Raw genomic sequence first — 13,670 nt, 5'->3', positions numbered from 1 at the left:
GTCTAGAAGCACCGCCCCTCGCATGTGATGAGGGCGTCCTTTTCGGCCCATCTGTACCAGGCCTAAAGTACTATTGGCATGGGAGGACTCAGTAGCACTTCCTACACCTCTGAAGAAAACAGATGAAGCTCCTTATAATGAGTTCAAACTGAACAAAGAGGGCTACAACATAACCCAAGAGAATCTAATATTTTGACTTCTAATTTTCAAAGAGAAAACTCTGTTAATCTGTTTCAGCAAAAAACAGAAAAGGGTAGGGTGGGGGTCAGAAGTAGATTGATATCCCCAAAGGCTAATGCTAAAATAAACCAACTAGTCTCATAGGTGCAGCAGGACCCTTTAATTTCCCCATTTTTAATTTTATGACTATGAATGATCAGACATTCTTTCTAAAAAACTATTTTTCATTCTGCTCTTTGACAAAATACATATTGTTAAAAAGAACTGTGTTTCTTGCTAAGTGCTCACATCTGAGACTGGGAATTAGGTCTCACCCTCTCCCACATCCACTACACTTGGGACAAATAATGAGAGTCTGCTAATGGTCACTAAAGCAACTAAAATTTGGAGATTGTGGTTTATAGCAATATATGATTATGGTCTATTTTATCCAGGTTTCATAACCTTTTCCAATTGCTTTAAATACTTAATGTCCTAATTTGGCAGACCCTAAATACAATATGCCAGGCTTTACCGTATAAGCAACACCTAATATTTCAGTTTTACCGCCTACTAATAAATGCTATGGATTTTGTTTCTGCAGTTTTGCCAGTAACTCATACATTCATTTATGAGTTGCTTTGACAGGCTATTCGTATGCAGATTAACTCAAAAATAATCCCCACAGAATTTCAATGGTGCTTGCTCCCAGGAAATATATCACATCCTCAATTTTTCAGGTTAGCTAATAACATCAAAAAACAATGTGACAACCACACATTTCAGGGTTTTTTCAACAGCATCCTTTCAAACTGGCTTGACCACAAGAGACAGCCACAAAACATAGTGGATGAATGCAAGAGTAGATGAATATACAAACATTATGTAATGTTTGTATATTTATTTATACAATTTTTTGTACAAGACTACACTGTCATGCAGAGAGCATTTTAGATCTATTTTTTCAATCCATGGTCCATCCAAGAACCATCACAAGCCACAGCACTCTGTGATGTCTGGCATTCATTAAATTTGTAAAAAAAAAAAAAACACCCAACAACTTCTCAAGAAATCATGCATGTCAGCAAAAAAGGCTGAAATGACTTAATTTAAGAGACTATCCAGGACCAATTGCATGATGTTACAGATCAAAAAGCATATTGATGATTCAGCAAATGGTAGTTTGTTCATGTGGAGTGGAGAAAATTTGTCTCCCAACTTACCATCTTATCACCTTTACTTAATCAAGTCAAAACAGCTACATGCCTCTACTAAAGAAGAAGACAATTCCATGCAATGTTCTGCTCACCTTCTGGACAACATGGGACAGCACCTGCAAAGCCAAAGTCCTTTGCTGAATGACTTGGCTGCGAGATAAGTGGAAGAGCTCTTCAAGAGAATAGCCAGCTCTCTATAGTAAAATATAAATATATAAAATATCCAAACAAAATCATTATGGTAAGAATGATTACATATATTATATTATTATATTAAATTTCCAAGATACAGTATAGATATTAACCTTTCCTCAAGACAATATTTGTGATAGCCTTTTGGCTGAAAAGCGGGGTATAAATAAATAAATATTATTATTATTATTATTATTATTATTATTATTAAGAAAAAGGTCACCAGGATAATTCTTCTGACAGTTCCACCATGCAATCAAGATCATAGTACAATATCTGTAGCCAACAAGGTGCCTGTAATAATGGTGACTATATAGTTATAGTTTCAGAGGAGTTTATATTTTAAACAGTTTAATGATAACAAAAAAAGGAGAAAGTACATAGTAATGGACCATAATTAAAAACCCTGAGGGTAATGAGGAATGCCACCAAGTTACTTTTTAAGGTAAAAAGTAAGGAATAGCAAACCTCTCTTTAAAAAACAATACACATTCCAAGCTATAATTTGTGATATTCCTTTGAATGATGCCTTCTCAGTTAAAATGTTATGTATATAAGAAGCAAGTGGCAAGGGTGCACTTGGAAGAGTGGCTTCTTGAAGTGTTACTGGGGAGGTGAGGAATTCCCAGCATTTTTCATCTTCCTTATTCCAATTTTTTTCTTTTACAGTAGTTATTTCTGTTTAAGGTAAAGGTTTTCCCTTGACACTAATGTCTAGTCGCAATGTTATTAATCTCCGTTATTATGCCAAAGAGCCAGTGTTGTCCAAAGATGGCTCCAATGGTCCTGTGGCCAGCATGACTGCATGGAACAGTTACCTTCCCACCAAAGCTTGTACCTATTTATCTACTTGCATTTACATGCTTCTGAACTGCTACGTTGGCAGAAGCTAGGGCTAATGATGGGAGCTCACCCCATCATGTGGCACTTGGGCCTTGAACTGCCAACCTTCTGAGCTTATGATAATCAGAACTGGCACCTTAACCACTAAGCCACCACATCAATGTTACTTCCTCCTTAAATTTATGCAAAAGAAATGACTGCTATCTATCTCTGGCTAAGATATATTAATCACACCTTGTCTATCTAGTCCAAGACTGCACAAAGGACTGACAGACGAACAGAGACCTAGATCTCTTTAATAATCACATCAGGGTAGATCCGTTGACACAAAGGGATTTACATAAATGTTTACACACCATTCAGCAAGTCTAATCTAGTTTCAGGGCAGAGAGACATATGTACATTTTTTGTCTTACTTCTGCTTCCTCTCCATGGTGGTGCAGACCCAAATGCGTAGGCAAGTCTTTATGTGGGGGAATAAGTTCTCCCTTCAGACTGAAGCGTGCCTGCATCCCCTACAGGGGGGAAAGAAAAAGAACAAGATCATCCTTTTTTGCTGATTATGACATCCAGATAGCGCAAATCTAGTAGGGTTTAGATCTTGCAACCCAAGTCAACTCTTGTAATTACAGCCTTTCCCAACCTGGTATACTTGAGATGTACTGGGCTACTCAATACCAGCCTCATCAACATGCTGGCTGGGGATGATGAGAGCTTTACTCCAAGGTTAGGGAAGACTGTCCTAAGAAAATATAATTTGAAAGAGAGAGAAGAAATTGCATCTTATTCTCCCAACCTTTTTGGTTTTCCTCCACCGAGGCTGAGGAAGGTCTTTCATCCACTCCAGCTTCTCAAACTCTACACTGTCCATGTGGAGCCATTCTTTCTGAGGCTTCACAGGAAGGTCATCAGCTTTTTGGAAAAGGAAAAGGCAATGTTATTCTTCTTCATCACAAAAGAAGAGCACTCAGCACTTTTTTTGCTGACATTTCTGGCTTTGCAAAGTGCTTCAAATTCTGCTTTCATTGTATAGCCAAGAAACAGGGTGTGGGGTGGGGTGGGAGGACAACAACCCAAAATTGACTCATCAACAAAACATAAACATCAAAGAGCTTCTAACAATTTAATTATGCATAAGATATATAGAAGGAATGTGGATGGCATCATTAATGAAATTTACAGATTAAATGAAGAACCAAACACCAATTGGGATGCAAAATGAATACGAGATTAGAAATCAGAAGCAAAACACAAAATGAGATTAATGATTTAAATAACACTCCAACAATAGCTGTAAGAAAAAGGACCTGAAAATGAAGATACCAAGGGAGACAAAAGTGATCATCTAGAAAAGGAACAATGTTTAAAAGCAAGACTTGGAAGGTTTACTAAAATTGAGTGCTATTTTGTTCTCATTTACAGCACTGTTCAGAATTTTGGACCTCCATGAATAATAAGCCATAAATTGAAAGAAAAGGCAAAGAATCAAATGAAGAGGTTTTATAGCTCACTACCAATTAAACAAGTCTTTGAATGGCATGAATACTAAGGAGTAAAATTATTTAACTCTACAGACCAAGCAATAAGTAAAAGGGAGAAAGAAGGGGAAAGCAAGTATTAACAGCTTGCCAGTCTGTTTAATAAAATTACTAAATTGTGTGTAGAAAGCTGTTCATGGCTGAAGGATGCCAGGGCACTAGTGTGAATACCATCTAAATCATGTTAAAACAAAGCACTGGTAAATTTAGAATTAATGGTCAGTTCACATAACCATTCTGGGGCTGATTTTCAACCCTTTGTTGTTGTGTGCCATCAAATCATTTCCAATTTATGGTGACCCTATCGTAGAGTTTTCTTGACAAGATTTGTTCAGAGGAGGTTTGTGACTGCTTTCCTCTGAGGCTGAGAGCATGTGACTTGCCCGGTGGGTTTCATGGCTGAGCAGGGAATCAAACCCTGCCCTCCAGTTATAGCCCAACTCTCAAACCACTATGCCATCCAGATGCCGATTTACAATGTATGCCTACATATGTCTACTCAGAATGAAGGCCTACAGTTGTTAATTAATCTTGCTCTTGGGAAAGACTGTAGCCTTTATAGTGCTACTACAATCAAACTTCCTGAAATGTTTGCAGTACTAATAAGGATCAAGATATATATTACCCATTCTCCTTTTATCAATAGATATTACCCATTCTTTTATCAATAGATAAAGATTTTAATATATATAAGAACACTACCTGTTTACTAACACTGAAACTCTTTTTAAAACTTAGTTCTTGGCTGTTGTATTCTTCTCGTCACTGTTTTTATTCATGAATACAGCATGCATCTTAGTTGTTTTAATATAGTAATTTTTGTGGTGGCAGCTGGCATATTTTGTATATCTTTTATATATAAGAACAATACCTGGTTCCATTAGGCAGTGAATCTGCTCTGGGCTTTTGAATGAAATATAAAGGAACTTCTTCTTCAGGTGGTGAACCCATTTCGGGCACAGGGTTCAGCACCCTGCCTGGTTTCTTTAAAACCCAGAGTAAACCCTGAAATGGATTCACCAATTCACTGACATGAAACCATCAGGTGCTACTGAATTTTGTAAGTCCACCTGAGACTATCTAAAGTTGAAAAAAATGAAAATGTGTCAATTTCATTTATATTTCAATCATAGGCTTGTTCACATTTTCTGTGAAAAAGCTTCTTAAACTTAAAAAAAACCAGCATTCCAAACTACATGCAGTTTTCCCATTAGATACCCATTTTAAGCATTTTTTAAAAGACAAGAACCACATTGCAGAACCTGGAAAAACATACATCTCAAAGGACAGGTGCTTTCTGTTTGTTACACAGCAAATTTTATTTTAATGCACACATAACAACAAAAAACAACATTAAAACAAAATATGACAGAAAATAAACAACAAAATCTGCAATAACAATAACAAATGCCTTCTTATGTGCCTATTTGTTTAGGAAATGTGTATTGGGTCAATTTACTGAACAAAATTCTCCTTCATCACTTGCTGGAAACTAACTAAAGAAATATGTATGATTAATAATGCAAGCATAGTTATGTGGCTAACGGACTGAACTATACTACATTAAATCCAGGTTTGTATCACATCTCTTCTTCTTTCAGCCTCACTCTCCTCCTCTACAACACAATGTATAAATAATACTGACAGCATTTGCAGGATTGTTATCAAGATTACATTTAAATGCAGCACGAGAAGCATTCTGAACACTTGAAAGTTGTATCAAAATTTTAGATTTATATTAATAAAGGTGGTAAGCCACTTTTTTAAAAAAATCATTTCACCATACACGTGGTTAATTCAGACTAACACTCAGCATAAATTAAAAAGCAGCTCCCAAAACAGAAGGGTGAATCTACCCTCAGAAAGTATGTCCCATAGAACAGTTTCCACTACTCATTTTTCTCATTATCAAAGAAAACATATAAAGGACAAGTTCAAAACATCAGTCCAAATAACAGTGAGCTATAAAGGCATTTCTATAAAACAGGGTGGGGAAAATTCAGTTCCTGAACCACATGCTGCTCTTCAGGCTATTTTTGTGTCTTTGGCATTCTCCTCCCCCCAAATTGAAAATAATTTTGTTGGGGGAAAATGAACTGCAAATGCCTCCCACAGGGGGAATGGAGAGCAATTTCACCACATTTACTACACTAGACTGTTTTATGCCCAGGAGAGGCCTTTTATCTAACAGCAAGTAACCTGTTAGAATTCACCTGGTATTTTTAAAAGTCATTTCTTGTTTTGTTTGTGTCAAGGCTTCTTCTGGGCCTAAAATATAGCAAAATGTCTCCAGACAGTTCCTTAGAGAGCCAGAGGGAATGCATGTTTAAGAAACCTTTTCTTTTGCGGTGGGATGGGGTGGTATAGGGCATAGGCCTCCAATGGCCCCTGGGGGGTTCAATGTGCCTCTCAACCTCTTGATAGTTGCCCACCCCTACAAAAGTCTAAACTTCCAGAGCACATGTCCCAGAGAACAACTTTCTGAACTTTCTCTATTTTTGAAGCCGCTTACCCCTTTTAACTTCTCAGGCATTTCAAGTTGCCTTCCATTTGCTTAGTTTGCTGAGAAGAGTCCAGTTAATTTCTAAGATGCCTTGCATATGTGCACAAGCACACACACAATAAAAGCAAAGGATCAACTTCAAACTTAAAAGGCTGTGGCCAGAAAAAAAAAAAAACTTTAGCCTAACTGGCATTCCTTTCCATGTTCATTCTGTTTCCCTCCCTAAGCGCTGAAAGACTGACTACACCAGGATGATGGTGGGTGTGAAGCAGGAAGAAGCAAAAATTAGCAGAGAACTGCACTCTTCTGTTGTTTGTAATACATTATTTGCTTTCCCCCCTCCATTAATCACTAAATGAAAATGGCTGATTGAACCATATTCCGAGTCAGATTAGTAATGTGCAACATCAGACACAAGAATTGCAATCTTGTCAACAGGAAGCGTGGAAGAAGACTTATACCTATTCTAGGGTTATCAGCAGATTGTTCAGTTGTTGAGAACCTCCTTTACAGAAACAAGAGCTGACAGCCAGAATGATGAATATGTGCTGAATCTTTCCATGCTTACATTCTGTTTGTCAAAATGAAGCATGCAGCATATAATTAGGCTTACAGTGCCAGTTCCTGCAACTTAGCTGTCCTGCACACTGATGTTTTATAAAGATGGCCCACCAAGCTTTACCATCACATCTGCTCCAGTTCCAGGTTCCATAACCTTAGAGTCAGCAAGAGACTTGTCTCCTCCATAACAATGGCATGAACCACACAGGAGGAAAGGACTGCAGAAAAGTACCCCTTAAAAACATGACACAGAGCTCATTACCTTGTTTTCTACCATGCTCTTTACATTACAGTTATTCCTTCTTGATATTTGAGCCAGTGGGATGTAATGGAAAGAACAAAGAGCTTGACATAGGAAAGTAAGTATGAAATCCAGATCTATTGCACTATTTTGTCAGTGACTTTCAACAAGTCCTGGGAAATCCATTCTTTTTCAGATTAATTCTGAAAAGTTCTTTGCTTCTACCTCACAAGGCTGTTTTGCAGCTGAAATGCTGTGCTGAATTTCCTCCAGCAAGGGCAGGATGCAAGCATCACAAATCAATCAAATCAGTCAATGCATAATAATAATAATAATAATAATAATAATAATAATAAATGATTTATTTACAGCCCACCCAATCACAAGGAATTCGGGCAGGTTACAACAGTAAAAATACATAGAAAATACAGTAAAATTAAAAATTAGTCCCTTCCCAACCCCCCACCCCAATACTAAAATTACAATTAAATAATCTGTATTTTAAAAAAAATACAACAGTGCTAAAATTAAGAGAGGAATTGATGGACAGAGCAACGTACATCACAGTATATGGGGAGAGGAGTTAGGTTGTGAAGGCCTGTCGAAAGAGATCCATCTTAAGAGCCTTCTTAAAGACTGTGAGAGTAGAAATGTGGCAGATCTCCTCCAGCAGGTCATTCCATAGCTTCGGAGCAGCAGTTGAAAAGGCCCTCTGGGTGACTGAAGTTAGTCTAGATCTTTTAGACTGAAGTAAATTCTTCCCCAAGGATTTTAGTGTGCGGGACGGACAGTATGGAAGAAGGCGTTCCCTTAAGTATTTTGGACCCAAGCCATGTAGCATGCACAATCTGCTGCCCATTACTAAAGAGCATCTATGGCCACACATCATGTATGGCCACAATACTTCCTGGAAGAATTATTTCACCCTGTCCCTTGATTTCACAGCATTTGGTTACTTACAATTTAATGGCAGCATTCTGGCATCACAATAAATTTTCATATTGCACTGCTGAAAGACTTCAAATACAATGTTTTTCAAAAGTCAGTTTACACACCTGATGTCATGATAAACTATGGTTTATTATCATGATGAGAACAAGACTAGGTTATGTTGTACATTCCTCCTACTTCACAGGAGCCAAGATCATCGCTGTCTTTCATTAATCACTGTTAAATATACCATCTAAACCTTAAAATGTGCATACTATTAGCTATGGTTTATTCAAACAAGCAAACACTATAGCTTGAGATTTAGGCTTGCCTCAAACAGACCACAGTGAAGATAAACAAAAAAATTTTCTAGTTAAGAAGAGCAAGATGTATTTTGCCAAAAACATAAGTGAGCCCACTGCTGTGTTGAAAGAGAGAAAGGAGGAGGAACCTAAGGTTCACTCCATTACTGTGATAATATAAATGTAAGCAGTGTAAAGTTTTCAAAGAAGCAGTTATGTTAGTGTCTTGCAGCATAAAAAGGAGAAGGGGCAGAGAGGGGGAAGGAATGTAGCTGCAACTGGTTTTTATTTTTGCATGAGCTTTCATGAATACAAGCCCACTTCTTCTAATGTTACAGAGTGTAAGTAAGGCATGTGAAGTGCCTTTTGAAAAACACTACATTTAAGGTGCCTCATTTATAGTGGGTCATTCATAACTGTTGAGGTCATGAAGCAATTAACATGCATGTGTGAACCATTAAATGTTCTATTTCCTACTGTAACAGGTAGAAGTCTTCTATGAAATCAGGCATAGGTGTTTTTACTGCTTGCTAACCAATATCCTCTCAGATGGAGGTGCCAAAATTAGACTTGGGACCTTCTGCATACAAAGCACAAGTTCAAATACTGAACTACAGTCTCTTCACAAAAGCATAGTCTGCTTTCCTCTCCAGCAAGAACAGACCATTTGGGACTCAAATTGGAAACAGAAGAAGACACAACAAGAAGGCTGGTTCCACTGGGGAGGACAAACACAACTTAGGAAAGTAAAGCTGTTCATCTAAGTATGAGTTCTGAGTCTGAATATCTTTTCCTGCTGCAAGAGCAGACTGACTTCTTCCCACTGGAGCAATGGTTGCTGTTAGTTTATTCATTATGAATTTACTTCTTGGCATCAACAGTGGTAGCTTTCCAATGTTAAGTGCTAATGCAAAATTAATATTACATTTCCTGCTAGGCACAATGTGCTGCATGCATAACCTTAGGCAATCTGAAAGGCTTCACTGATTTTTATAATTGCTATTCCTTTTTTTTTTTTTTTTTTTTTTTTTTTTTTTTTTTTGCAGTGATATACTAAGCTGCCTCACAGACACTGTGCTCTTGGTTCAATACATCTTTCTTTTCCTGGGAAACAAGTTCTGTTTCTCTCAATACACGCTGCCTCTCCAGACATGCCATCTCATCAAACTTTTACTGTTCTTTGGTGCTCTCCACAATCTGAAAGACTGCTTGGCCCAAAGGACAGTTTTCTCCTGGTGGAGAGGAGACACCAACCTCTTTCTTTAAAATGTATGTTATTATTCGAGCACCGGCAACAAAAAATTCAATCTGATGAACAAGAAATGTGGGAGGGACAAGGCTGAGAGAGGAGGATAAGATGCACTCTTCTGGCAATTCTAGCCCACCTTTTCCCTCCTCTTACACATTAAAGCAGCTCTCTTAACAAGAAAACTGTAAACACCATCCTTATCTCACTCAGCCACACCACTCAAAATACAAAAACTATCCAATGATCTTAGTAAGCAGTCTCGGTGCAGCAGTGAGACCCAGATAATACAGGCAGAACAAAGGATCGGAGTCAGAATGAACATCAGAAGAGAAGAAAAGGGGTGAAGGATGTATGTGGAAAGTAAGCAACAAGATGGTTGGGAAGAATATGGAAGGAAATTATAAGCTGTAAAGTTTAGGCTAGAGCTACAGGCAGCCTGAGGTATCCCCATGACCCACTGATCCACTCTAGCTAACCAAACAAGCTCCTTCCTTTCACAGTTCCAGGAAGGCTGGAAAATTCAGAGGTTTCTCACACTCTTGAAAGCTACTGTATATGGCTAGTGGAGCTCTACTCATTTTGGTAACCACAACATGTCTGTGGGTTAGGGAGAAAATGCTTGCTTCATCTGAAATAATGCAAAGTACAGTACTGAAGAATAAGAATCTGGATGAAACTGTTGCTTAAAAAAAACCTTGAGGACTTTGGTTTGACTCTCTAAATCAGGGGTGGGCAACTGTGGAAGGCTAAGGGACCCCACCCCCAAGACCTTGGAGTGCCAAATTGTTTTCCCTGTAACACCTTCTAGGGAAGCATTTTTACCATGTTTTAGGCCCATGAGAGATCTTTTCAAGAACAAGAAGTGAGCAGAGGTCACTTCCAGTCCAAAATAAGACTATTCCTGGCTTAAATGGGCCTAGGGATTAGAAAATGGTGAAAATGTGCCTAGGCCCCCAAGAGAACATTTCAAGGCAAAAAAAAAAAAAGATCCCCCCCCCCCCCAAAAAAAAAACCCAACATTTTGGACCATTGAAAGAGTCCTGCAGGTGCTTCACTCATGTTTCACTCTCACAAACCTGAAAGCCTCTCTTTATATAATTTGGAGAAAAGTGAAGGTCTGTTGATTAGCTGATACCTCATACTGCATACCTTTTAAATCTAGATAATCCAGGTTGAGGAACACATCATTTAAATGCACACGATTCTTATATCCTACAAGCTTCACCTGACTTGTTAACTTTAAGCAGCTCCAAAAGGTCTGATGTTCATAGCCTGTTTGGAGTGGGAGGAGCACCATAGTTTGCCAGCCAACTTCATTCTGCCACAGCAGCCTAAATTCTGCCTTAGCAATTGCAGAAACCGTAACTGAGAGCTAGTTATGTAAGTCATTTCTCCAGGTCCAGTCACCAATCTGTTTTCTAACACATTCACTATCTTCACCTTGGGGTTTAAAGGCACAAACATCTATTGCCACTGACAGCTATATGAGTAACTGCCAGTACATTTCAAACCACCACCACCTCATATACACTTGCCAACAGTGAAGCCCAGTTTCCTATGCTGTTACCCATTTCACAAATCCAGTCCTCTACACTTGCATGCAGAAAAGAGTTAGATTGCTCCTGAGAAGCCTGTGCTTTACAGATTTCTATTAACTTCAAACACACTGCTTCTGTTAATGAGAGATAAAGCTAAGCCCAGAAATACAGCAATAAAAGAAAAGTTTCCAAAAGCCAGTGACTTCCAAGCCCAATTCAAAATGGTTTGGAGCCAGGATTACCTCCTGCTACATACATACATACACATATACATATCTCACACACACACACAGAGTCCTTAAGCTCTTCTTCAGAGGTCCTTTTCCAGGTGCCCTGCAACAAAGGAGGTGAGCCAGGTGATTATTAAAGAGAAGGCTTTTTTGATGCTGGCATCCAGATAAGGAAATGCCCTCCCAAGGGAAGCTTGCTTGATTACTATGCTCTGATCTTTCTGATGCCAAATAAAGATTATTTTAATTTCCCCAGGTTTCTCAATGAATGGTTTTGGTGCTTTTTTATTTCCTGGCATGATTTCTCACACTCTCTGAACTGACGATGCCTTTTAACATTAATCTTATTCTGGTTTTGCGCTGTGTTTTGATGGTTTTATGTTAAGTGATTTAATTATGATTTTAATATATGCTTGGACATTACTATCTTTTTGTATTTTAAAGCACAAATAAACAAATTTCTTGATGAGCTCTGTTGTATTCCCTCAGACTTGAAACACTAATGCCAAAAGGGACAGCTGCAAAAAATAAAAATGTCCCCTAAACGTGCACATATTTAAAGATAGTGGGTTATATTCTCGTTTGGCACAGTAATGTTATGAGTGAATCAGCAAACACATTGATTGTTCCCAAAGGACACACGACCAGCCAAGAAGTGAAGGTGCCATTCAAATTTACTCTATCAGCAATTGCAACTGTAAATGGCTATTATTTCCTCTGAAACAGTCCTTCTCCCTTTAAGAGGCCACATCATAAAATACAGCCCAAGATCTTGGATCAGGGAAATGTAGCATAAAGTTCCATCAAGAGGAACTAGCCCGTGTCTCCACCGACTCCAAAAAACTCCACCTTTTACCTACTGCAACATTTCCTCCCCTGCACCAAACATGGCCATTTACTGGCTGGCACAGACAGGGAAGGGGAGTGGCAGAGAAAGCAATGAGACATCCTCCATGACTTTCCAGCGGTTCTTCTGAAGTCCTGGATTACTGCTTTATATTATCAAGACAGTCATAATCTTCAAAATGCTTCAAACAAAAAAAAAAACTGCAACTGCACCACATGGGTTATAAACATGAATTGAGATGTTATGGCCACTAAAACTGGGCAATGAACATTCTGACAAATTAAGCATGAATGCAATCCACTCCCCCTGCAGCTCTGCTTGAAAGCCTAAATCCAACTGCAAATTAAACTCACTGAATACGGGCTGCACGGCGGTGTGGAGGGGAGAGGAAGGAGCGCCGGAGGCCCAACCATCGCCTCCAACCCCCTCCCATCTGGCGACCAGCTGTTGCGTGGGTGAGAGAGGAGTGGCCGGGGGCCATAAAAACGCCTCCCTTACCTTCCCCTTTCGGCTGCGCGGAGGCGTGGAGGAGAGAGGAAGGAGCGCCGGAGGCCCAACCATCGCCTCCAACCCCCTCCCATCTGGCGACCAGCTGCTGCGCGGGTGAGGGGAGCGGCCAGAGGCCACAAAAATGCCTCCACTCTCTCCGTACTCCAAGGTGTGGACCCAAGTAGGGAATCAGACGTTTGGAATAGGGGCGGTTTGGCTCCCTATTCTTCTATTAGTGGCAGGCCGGATCCTTGGATTCGGCGTCTCTACTCCAGAAAAAGGAGGTGACTTGTGGGCTCGAGGGCAACCTAATGTTTCTCTGTCTTCCTGATCCTCTCAAGGGAGGTAAGGATCGAGAGAGGGAAGAGGGTCGCAGAGTAGCCGATGTCACTATAGACTGCTCTTTGCGTTAGTCTGTTATTCCCTTTTTTAGTTGGGACTAACAACTGGATTTAAATTGGCAATTTACCACATCAATAGATAGCTACACACTTCATGGATATTACCTGGGACATCAATTCTTGTGGAGACTTCAGTCCTTAGAGACTTTTCAATGCCTGATTCTTCTTCAATGACTAACTTCTGAGATAAGTGAGATTTTCCTTGCTCCTGGGGTGCAGGCTGTGTTTCTGAATGCATAAACTTGCTTGGCTTTTCATGTTCCAATTTTTCATTTCTTCCTTCAGTTGTAGAAGTACCATGTCGTGACTTTAAGAAAGCCATTAAACTGGGATCTGATAATAAAAACATGAAACAAATACAAAAAGCATTAACAGTCCTCTGTGATGCTTTGTCCATGCTTTATGTTATGAATCTTGTTATCAAATGTAC

The 13,670-nt window shown here is 39.2% G+C and overlaps 1 protein-coding gene across 2 annotated transcripts in view; it reads right to left on the bottom strand.

Moving 5' to 3' along the window:
* RPAP1 (RNA polymerase II associated protein 1) overlaps positions 1-13,670 on the bottom strand; it is a 71,882-nt gene that overhangs the window by 38,631 nt on the left and 19,581 nt on the right. For both annotated transcript variants that reach the window (XM_089521909.1, XM_089521910.1), the window contains exons 7-10: positions 13,346-13,573; positions 3,208-3,323; positions 2,828-2,926; positions 1,469-1,570 (exon numbers count right to left, since the gene is read on the bottom strand). In XM_089521909.1, coding sequence (XP_089378035.1) covers positions 1,469-1,570; positions 2,828-2,926; positions 3,208-3,323; positions 13,346-13,573 — 545 coding nt within the window. The remainder of the gene's footprint in view (positions 1-1,468; positions 1,571-2,827; positions 2,927-3,207; positions 3,324-13,345; positions 13,574-13,670) is intronic.

Source organism: Sceloporus occidentalis, unplaced genomic scaffold (genome assembly GCF_023333645.1).
Source record: "Sceloporus occidentalis isolate IW3139 unplaced genomic scaffold, rSceOcc1.0.p SCAF_4, whole genome shotgun sequence".
NCBI lineage: Eukaryota > Metazoa > Chordata > Lepidosauria > Squamata > Phrynosomatidae > Sceloporus > Sceloporus occidentalis.
The sequence above is the reverse complement of the archived record's forward strand: the minus strand, read 5'-3'. Positions and strand labels throughout refer to the sequence as shown.